At 37.7% G+C, this 10,000-nt stretch overlaps 2 protein-coding genes across 4 annotated transcripts; both read left to right on the forward strand.

Moving 5' to 3' along the window:
* The first annotated feature begins 679 nt into the window (after window positions 1–679).
* On the forward strand, window positions 680–4,118 carry LOC143022917 (uncharacterized). Its single transcript, XM_076181321.1, has 3 exons — window positions 680–2,679; window positions 2,812–3,895; window positions 4,107–4,118. The coding sequence occupies exons 1-3, from the start codon at window positions 680–682 to the stop codon at window positions 4,116–4,118; spliced, it is 3,096 nt and encodes a 1,031-aa protein (XP_076037436.1).
* Window positions 4,112–7,134, forward strand: LOC143022916 (uncharacterized). Of its 3 annotated transcripts, XM_076181320.1 has the most exons (3): window positions 4,112–6,718; window positions 6,835–6,902; window positions 7,025–7,134. In XM_076181320.1, the coding sequence occupies exon 1, from the start codon at window positions 4,157–4,159 to the stop codon at window positions 6,071–6,073; it is 1,917 nt and encodes a 638-aa protein (XP_076037435.1). In that variant the 5' UTR covers window positions 4,112–4,156; the 3' UTR covers window positions 6,074–6,718; window positions 6,835–6,902; window positions 7,025–7,134. The 3 variants fall into 3 exon arrangements, with proteins under 3 accessions (XP_076037435.1, XP_076037434.1, XP_076037433.1); XM_076181319.1 differs by having other exon boundaries at window positions 4,112–6,902; XM_076181318.1 differs by having other exon boundaries at window positions 6,835–7,118.
* Window positions 7,135–10,000: the final 2,866 nt, after the last annotated feature.

Consider the following 10,000-nt stretch of genomic DNA (forward strand, 5'->3'; position numbering starts at 1 on the left):
AAGACAAGCGTGGTGCGTAACATTATTACTTCCTCCTTTACCTCCGTACCTCACGACAGCCACTACAACAGACGGCGTTGACAGTTTCATTATTTTCCGGAAACAGTTTATGCTGTTTCTGTAATTCATGTTGAGGTACAGGGAAGGAGGAATACCGCCATCAAGATTAAGAAGTTGACTGCATGCGGCCGGCATGGTCACCAGAGCCACAGTGATCCATAAGAAGTATCAACGTATGAACCATGAGGGTAGTATGAAAGTGTAATTTGAATTAATATATATATAATTTGTGTAGAGAATGTTGAGGATGAATCAAGAAAGTGTAGTAATAGGAGATTATGTAATCATTTTCAAAGTGATGTATGAGATTCCTTGGTGTATTTGATATTGATATGTAAATTGGTGGTGAATACTATAATGTTTAAGTGCTTTGATCACGAGAAGAACACAAGGTAGTCTTTGAACATAGTTTTCTAGTTTATTCTACTACATATTATCTATAATAAGGTGTACAGATTGTTGGGATCCAGTATAGACATCATGTTAGTTAACATTGTTACACAAAGTGATGAATAACAGGTAATTATGAGTGAACTTGGAATTTAAATGAGGTATAGTTTCTAGTTGCATTTATTTGTATTTAGTGTGAGTGAGCCTTGAATATTCTATATTGAACAAAATGGATAAAGCTACAGTGTATCAACTAAAATCATATCTAAAGGCAAAGAATCAAACTTGTTCTGGCAATAAGGCAGAACTTATGAATAGGATACAGGAGTTTATTACAGCTGAGGAATTAGAAACAGACGAAGTCATTCTGGAGTTATTAGCTTTCAATAGAACACATGTAGAAGAAGGAACAGATGGTACAGTGAAACCAATAGATAGTGTGTCTCAAGTAGGGGATAGTGACATAGATAATCAATTAGGTAAGGTGATAGCTAAGAGGGCGAGCTTAAATATCAAATTACAGAAGTTGAAAAGGAAACAAGAGTTGGAAATGGAAATGCATAGATTAAAATTAGAACAGGATAGGCTTGAGTTGGAAACAGAATTAGAATCGGCTATAGCAGAATTTGATAGTTTGAGTAAATTTGACAATAACGTATATAGTAATGTAGAGAATGATCCTCGTGACTGCAGAAGTACACATCAGAATAATAGTGATAGTCAACAGACAAATAGAGACATGGTTACGACTTTAATGACAAAGAACATGATGCCTGTCCATGTGATTCATAAATTCAATGGTCAGTTAGATAAATATTTTGAATTTATTAGAGATTTCGATATGTTGATTGATAGCAAGCATGTGTCAGATAGTGAAAAGTTACAATATCTAAAACAATATACTGAAGGTAAAGCACACAACATAGTTAGAATGTGTTTGAATTTAGATACAAACGAGGGTTATCAAAGAGCTAGAAGTGAATTAAACAAAAGATACGGTAATAAAGAAAGGATAGCTTTAATGCACATAGATAAGGTTCTAGCTTGGCCTGAAATTAAAGAAGAGAATGTTGAGGCATTAGACGACTTCATCGTTGAATTGAATTCATGTATAAGTGCTATATCGGGTATTAATTATGGAATTTCAGAATTACAAAATCTTAGGACGTTGCGTCAGTTGGTTGAGAAATTACCTAGACACTTACAGGATAGATGGAGGAGACTAGTCGACGAGGTAGCTGAGAGTGGGAAGCTAGTGGACATTAAAGACTTAGTCAGATTTCTAGAGAAAGAAGTAAGAATATTGAGTAACCCAACATTTGGGAGAAGTAGTAAGGGAGGATTTAGAGATAAGAAAGTAGAAGCGAACACATGGAGTTCAAATAGAAAGACGAATTATAAGAAAGGTATAGAACCTTATGATGGAAGAGTCCATGTCAATGTGACACAGAAAGCAAGAGTTTCTTGTTGGTTATGTCAGGAAGAACATGTTATTGATGTATGTCCAGAATTAAGATGGTTAAGTTATGAAGAGAAGTTGAATAGAGCTTACAATTTAGAACTTTGCTTTAAGTGTTTAAGGAAAGGACATAAAGCGTTTCAATGTAGAGTAATTCGTACTTGTGAACAATGCGGTGGTTCACATCTTACAATCATGCATAGGATGAATAAGAATTTCAAGGTTGAAGGAAGTAAAGAAGTAACGGCAAATCCAGCGGTCACTAATGAGGTTGATGATTCTAGAATTCAAGTATTATCCAGTCAATTGAAAGATTCAGTAGGAGACACTACTGCTATCCCAGTTCAAGTAGAGTTAAATGGTAAAGTTGTTACTACCAGATGTTACCTTGACAATGGTAGCTCAGTCACATTTTGCACTAAGAATTTATTGCAGAAGCTTGGAATGACAGACATGAATTATCAGTCAACTACACTACAAGTAAGTACAATTGTAGGTACAAGAGGAATGTCTTGTCTAAATGTTGAAGGGATGTCAGTAGCCGATATAGAAGGAAATAACCAAATTAGATTACCACCTGTATTTGCAGTGAATAAACTTCCTCTCAATCACAGTCATAATATCAGAAAGAATGATGTAGAAAGGTGGAAACATTTGATGAAGTTAGAATTTGATCACAGCCAAGGAGAGATAGAAATCATGATAGGTATTAATGTCCCAGAGGCGTCTGAACCTTGGGAAGTTGTACATGTAGAGAAACCAGGAGATCCGTATGCTGTGAGAACACGTTTAGGGTGGATATTGTGTGGAAGAATAATAGACAATAATCATGAAATTCCTGTGAATAAGATAAAGGTTGATGGTAATTATTTAGAAAGGAAATTGATTGAATCTTATAATAGAAAGTTTGTAGATTCATCACTGAATTCAGTAGAACCTAGTATAGAGGATAGAAGATGGTTACAATTTGTCGAGTCTGGGTGTAGGCAAATGAATAATGGAAAGTATGAGATTCCTTTACCAATGACAGAGAAACCTAGGATAGTTCCTAACAGTGAACCTATGGCAGTCAAAAGACTTCAACAATTGAAGCGTAAGTTTAAGGATCATGAATATCATCAGCAGTATAAGCAATTTATGACTAATTTACTAGAGAAAGGATACGCTGAAGAAGTACCTAAGTATGAAGTGAGCAATCAACAAGCTTGGTATGTTCCACATTTTGGAGTGCAACATCCTACAAAAAGGGATAAAGTACGTGTAGTATTTGATTGTGCAGCACGTGTAAATGACTTATCGTTAAATTATTTGTTGAGACAAGGACCTGACATCAACAATCTTTTGTTAGGTGTCCTTTTGAGATTTAGATTAGGACTATATGCATGTACTGCGGATATAGAAACTATGTATTATCAAGTTAAAGTGCCTAAAGATGATAGAGATTACTTGCGTTTCTTATGGTGGAAGGATGGACACATAGGAAGTGATATAGTTAAACTGAGGATGACTTCTCATCCATTTGGTGCTAGTTGCTCCCCTAGTATTGCAAATTATGCTTTAAAACGAGTTGTGCAAGATCACGGGAGTCAGTTTCATAAATCAGTAAGTGAAATAGTTCTTAATAACTTCTATGTTGATGATATGTTGGTGTCATCCGATGACATTAATGAGTTGATTGACAATTGTAATAATGTGATAGATCTTTGTAGTAAAGGTGGATTTAATTTGACAAAGTTCAATAGTAATTCCCGTGAAGTTTTGAAGAATATACTCAAAGATAAGTGTAGTGATGATATTGAGAAGTTCATTGAGGATGAAGAAGTGGTACAAAAGACATTAGGATTGAATTGGTCTCTTGGCAAGGATGAGATGAGCATATCAATCAACATTGATGAAATACCTAGAACAAAAAGAGAATTGCTAGCAGTAATTGGTAAAATTTACGACCCACTGGGCATGGTAGCACCAGTTGTTCTTGAAGGAAGGGTATTATTACAAGAATTATTCAGAAACGGCATTGGATGGGATTGTACTTTGAGTGAAAGAGATCAAGGATTAATAAATGTTTGGATGTTAAGAGTAAATAAGCTCAAGTTATATAGTATTGATCGTTGTACTAAGAAAGGTATAACGTCAAAGGTAGTGGCAATTGAGTGTCACATATTTTGTGACTCTAGTGAAATAGCATATGGTTCAGTGGTATATTTAAGATACAAACATATTGATGGTACGATCCAGTGTAGCTTCATGTTGGGAAAAGCTAAAGTAGCACCTTTAAAATCAATTACAATTCCAAGACTTGAATTGGTGGCAGCCACGCTAGCCATTAAATTGAAGTGTGTGATAGTGAGAGAACTACCTTTAAAGTTAACTCAAATTTATATTTGGACAGATTCAACTACAGTATTAAAATATTTGCATAATGATCACTTAAGATTTAAAACCTTTGTAGCTAATCGAGTGTCTCAGATTCGAGAGAACTCTGAGGATGTATGTTGGATGTATGTCTCCAGCAGGGATAATCCTGCTGACGATGTCACTAGAATGAGACAGACCAGTAGATGGTCTGAAGGACCTGCTTTCTTGTCCCAAAATGAAGAGATCTGGCCAGTTCAACAGCAGATAAATAAGGAAGATTTTTCGAATCTTGAAATTAAGAGGGTTATGAAAGTTGAAGTTAAACCAATACAAGGTCACACAGTTGATGTAATGTCACGACTAGTTTGTCACTATTCTTCATGGTTCAAGTTGCTAAGAGCATGTAGTTATCTTATATTATTTGTCAGACATTTGCAAAGAAAAGGCGTGTCAATTATCGAACTCAATGTTCAATTAATGGAAGTTGCTGAAGAAAGAGTAATCAAATTTGTACAAAACTGCTATTTTGCTAAGGAGATTGTTTGTTTATCCAAAAATGATCCTATTAATCTTTCCAGTTCTATAAGGAAACTTAAACCTATGTTACTGAATGGTATACTCAGGGTAGGAGGCAGATTAATTAACCTAGAATTGCCCTTGGATATGAAACATCCAGTTATTCTTCCCCATGAACATCATGTGACCAGTTTAATCATTCAACATTATCATATGAAAGTAGGACACATGGGAAGGCAAGCAGTATTAAATCAATTGAGACAGAAATACTGGGTTATTAAGGGTAATTCAGCTGTAAGAAAAGTATTATCTAAATGTGTTAGCTGTAGACGCTTCAAGAGTTCAACGATCACTCAGGAGATGGCAGCCTTGCCAGTAGATAGAGCAAATGTAAATCAGAAACCATTTTTTGTAACTGGAGTAGATTGCTTTGGGCCATTTTTTGTGAAGAGAGCACGATCTCGAGTCAAGAGATATGGAATATTATTTACTTGTCTATCCATTAGAGCCATACATCTAGAGATTTTACATGATTTGACGGCAGAAAGCATGATAAATGCATTTACCAGGTTTATGTCCAGAAGGGGTACAGTTAGTAAATTGATTAGTGACCACGGCACAAATTTTATTGGAGCAAATAAGGTATTGAAGGACAATCTTATCATGCGTCATATTGGTAATGAATTGACAAAGAGAGGTGTGGACTGGGTATTCACTCCTCCTGGAGGTTCTCATTTTGGTGGTGTTTTTGAAAGAATGATAGGATTAGTCAGACGAGTGTTAGAAGTTGTGATAGGTTCACAAACCTTGTCTGATGATAGTTTGAGTACATTTTTTTGTGAAGTTGAGAGTATAATCAACAGTCGACCTCTGACTGTGGTATCAAATGATGTGAACGATTTGTGTCCCATCACTCCTAATTCTTTACTTAATTTGGATAATTATGTAGTGACACTCAATGGTGGAGAAATGATCTGTGAGAGCAGAAGGAAGTGGAAACAGATACAGCATTTAGCCAAAGAGTTTTGGCGCAGATGGCAAAAGGAGTATTTGCCTTGTTTGCAAGAACGTCAGAAATGGTTGAAAGTTAATAGAAATCTCAAAGAAGGAGATATTGTCTTAATGGTAGAAAATAACACACCACGCAGTCATTGGTTATTGGCAAGAGTTGTGAAAGTGATAAAAAGCACAGATGGACTGATTAGACAAGTAGAAATAATACGTGGTAAGAAACTTTATAAGCGACCTATTTCTAAATTAATACTATTATTAGAAGGTGACTCAGTGTAAAAATGACCTCCCGTCATTGATGTTGTGATCTTGGATGATCACAAAGGGGAGGGTGTGAGTGCCGATTGCACTATGTATAAGAATATTTGATGTATGATGTTCTACAGATAAAGTATAATATGTATCGAGGTTAATTACTAATCATGGCTGGTGCTAGATCTGTGTTAAGCACCAATTGTATGATATTCAAGTGTACTGACAATGGTATGTACTAAAATTAATTACGAATCATGGTTTACGATATTTGATGTATGTATAGTACAGAGTACTATGTCTGGGTGGATATGAGAAAATATCTATGACATGTAAAGGAGGCTAGAGTCTAATGGCAATCATAATCACGTGTGTACGCAGGCAGTTACTATGTATGTACAATATATGTAAATTGTCTTTGTCGAAGTTGATGTATTGTAGTGAATAATTAACTGTTATAAAATGAAATAGAATTAAAGAAGTCATATGAAAGGGAGAATGTTGAGTAGAACGTGACTTATATATATTTAATGTGGATCCTTTCAATTTGGTATTCCTCCGCTAAAAAGTAGTGCCCCATCCTCTTCGTGAGGAACGTACAAGTATTGTTCTTTCTGTGTCTAGTTGTCAAAGTGACAACACCTTCGGGGGTGTGACCAGGAAGCATAATTGGTAAGCATTAGCAGAGTGAATTATTATCTGCGTTATTTGACTTATGAAATATTTGGTAATATAACCACAAGTTAGTGTGGACATTATGTTAATTCGTGACATCCGTCATTTGATAGAAGCGGAACGGATCACGGAGGTATAGAGTGATAAATACTGAAGGGGCGGAAGAAGAAAGAAAATAATGGTATGAACCATACAGTTTGGCATGCATAATTATTGAATTATAGAGGTTTGTCATGGTTTCATATAGTGCTATTTTGATAGCTTGATTATGAATGTAAATTACAATGTTGAATTGATTTACAGAAACCACACCAATAAAGAAGACAAGCGTGGTGCGTAACATTATTACTTCCTCCTTTACCTCCGTACCTCACGACAGCCACTACAACAGACGGCGTTGACAATATATATATGCGAATAAATCACAAAAACACGCAATTCACAAAATGTGTAATAAAACCACTTGGAAAATAAAATGAAAGGTGACCGAACGTTTTCGTCTATTTAAGATATTTTCACCTTTGAAAATGTCTTAAATAGACGAAAACGTTCGGTCACCTTTCATTTTATTTTTCAAGTGGTTTTATTACACGTGCACGCGCCCGCGCTCGCGTGTGTGTGTGTGTGTGTGTGCGTGCGCGCACATGTGTGTGGGTGTGTGTGTGTGTGTGTGTGTGTGTGTGTGTGTGTATAAATACGTTTGTGCATTAGTGTTTGTCTTTATGAGTGTATGCGTTTGTCTGTAGGTATTTGTGTGTGTGTATGTGTTTGCGTATATGTGCATGTATATGTGTGTCCGTGTGTGTGTGTATGTGTGTACGTGTGGCTGTTTTTGTGTGTGTGCGTGTTTTGTGTGCGACTTTGCGTTCTTCTGTGTGTGCGTGTGCATACGGATGTGTGTGGGATTCAACATGATTTCACCATGGTCTTGGATCACGTGTTGGACTTGTGATCGAAAACTATTTCCCTCCTGGAAGAGATCTCAGAGCTCTTATATGTCCGATCTATGGGTAATTCTGTGACCTTACGGGAGTTGGAGCAACGACTCGCGGCGCAGCGATACTGAACTTATTTCAGCACTGGGCCGGATTCGAGCACATAGTGGCGGCCACGATCGCTACCACTGAGCCGTCAATTCGTGTGTGTGTGTGTGTGTGTGTGTGTGTGTGTGTGTGTGTGTGTGTGTGTGTGTGTGTGTGTGTCTGTGTGCGTGTGTGTGTGTGTGTGTGTGTGTGTGTATGTGTGTGTGTGTGTGTCTTTGTGTGTGTGTTATTTGTAACCAATATCCACTTGACCATTAAAGGTGATTTTTACCTACCATGTCTTAAGCTATTGATCGAAAACCCACAGCCCCCTTAACCCTGATAATCCTTTAGTGTAAGGCAACGAATTAGGCCAACTCCAGGTTAAAAACACCTTCACTATGACCTAGATTAGCCCAATTTGTGTCATCATGAAATTTAATTTCATTGTCATCGAGTAGGCCTACTCATATTTTATTTTCAACTGAAATTAGATGCAACAAGAGTTAGAAAAACAGCTAAACACATGCACACACACGCGCACACACACACACACACACTCACACACACACACACACACACATACACAGATACACACACACATACACACACACACACACACACGAACTCACGCATAGACACACACACGCACACACAGACACGCACAAATACATACAAACGCATACACACACACAAACACACATAAACACAGACACACAAACAGGCACGCATAAACATAAGTACACACATAATCACACACACATGCACACACATAATTACACACATACACAAACACTCAAACACGCACACATACATACACACAAGCACATACATAATCACACACACGCGCACATATATAATTACACACACACACACACACACACATTCACACACAAACACATACATAATCACACACACGCGCACATATATTACACACACACACACACACACATTCACACACAAACACACACACACACACACACACACACACACACACACACACACACACACACACACACACACACACACACACACACACAATAAACAAAATATCGATAACACTACCGGATTTGGGAATAGGAGCTCAACTTTGTTCAGGATCATCGTCAGAGCTTCCTGACACGTGAGTAACATTGCTTTTGTGCTTCACAAACGAACACGTCCACAAGCTGTGGGGTTGCCCACATTTACAAACACAACACTCCCGCTGATCCACATTATCCTTCCACACAACTGACCAACCCACATCCACCTCACTTCACTCCCCCCCCCCCCTTTCTGGCCCTCGATACGCCAACCCCCTCACGTCCATCACTATGCCTAGGTAAGTACCTTCCTGTACTGGAGAGTCATTTCACTTCATCAAAACGGATCTGGTGGTGGGTCTCGAGCCTTGTAGATCCTCTTGAGATGGGCGTCGTCTTTCCTCTCAGGTGCGTCAAATAATTAATTAGTCCCGTAAACAAACTAAATCATATCAAGTTTACCTATGATTGCGAATAAAACTTTTCCTCTATACCGCGAACCTTAAGAAGTTGAAAGTTTTTTTTTTCATTCGAATCATCCCCAACTTTAACGAATACGCCACAGCCGTACAACTTGTGCCCGGGGTGATAAAAGGTATTTCTTGTATGAATGTCATGTATACACCAACATAAACACACGTGTTCCTATATATTGTGCCAATTTCTTTAAAATTGGGACCTGTCATAGCTCGCCTTCTCTCCCCCCTCCAGAACACTGATAATTTTGAATGAAATGGAATCCTTAGCCTTCTCCAAATCACCACAGTAAGTTCTATATTATCTTTAAAGTATGCACAAGCTCTATGGAATGATATGTCACAAACTGACTTCACCAATTCATCTCATTGACAAAGACCACCATTTGGAAAAACAAAAGAAGATCGTCCACTGGATCTTCAGCTGCACCACAAATGATCAGCCGCATAGTCCGAGGCTTCGGCAAAGCCCTGTGGGCCGTTTTGGAATGTTGTCGGGAACCTTTGCAAGACTTGAACTACTCTGGAGTCCAAACCTCGAGAGAAATGCCGTTGAATTTTGAAGAGTCTGTTTCCATCGGCAACCCACAAGAGGCTAAGGGAGATTACAAAGGAAATCAGGAAGTCAAAGAGAGACAGAGCCTTCCAGAGAAAGTGGAAAATTTGGAAGAAGAAAAGCACAACCTTCTCGAGGAATTGAAGACTGCCAGAACACGAAAGGATTCAGACCCTGTCAAAGATAATACAGAAGGCCTT

The sequence above is a fragment of the Oratosquilla oratoria genome, unplaced genomic scaffold (genome assembly GCF_046742065.1).
Source record: "Oratosquilla oratoria isolate Oo_2021 unplaced genomic scaffold, ASM4674206v1 SCAFFOLD227, whole genome shotgun sequence".
NCBI classification, from domain to species: Eukaryota; Metazoa; Arthropoda; class Malacostraca; order Stomatopoda; family Squillidae; genus Oratosquilla; species Oratosquilla oratoria.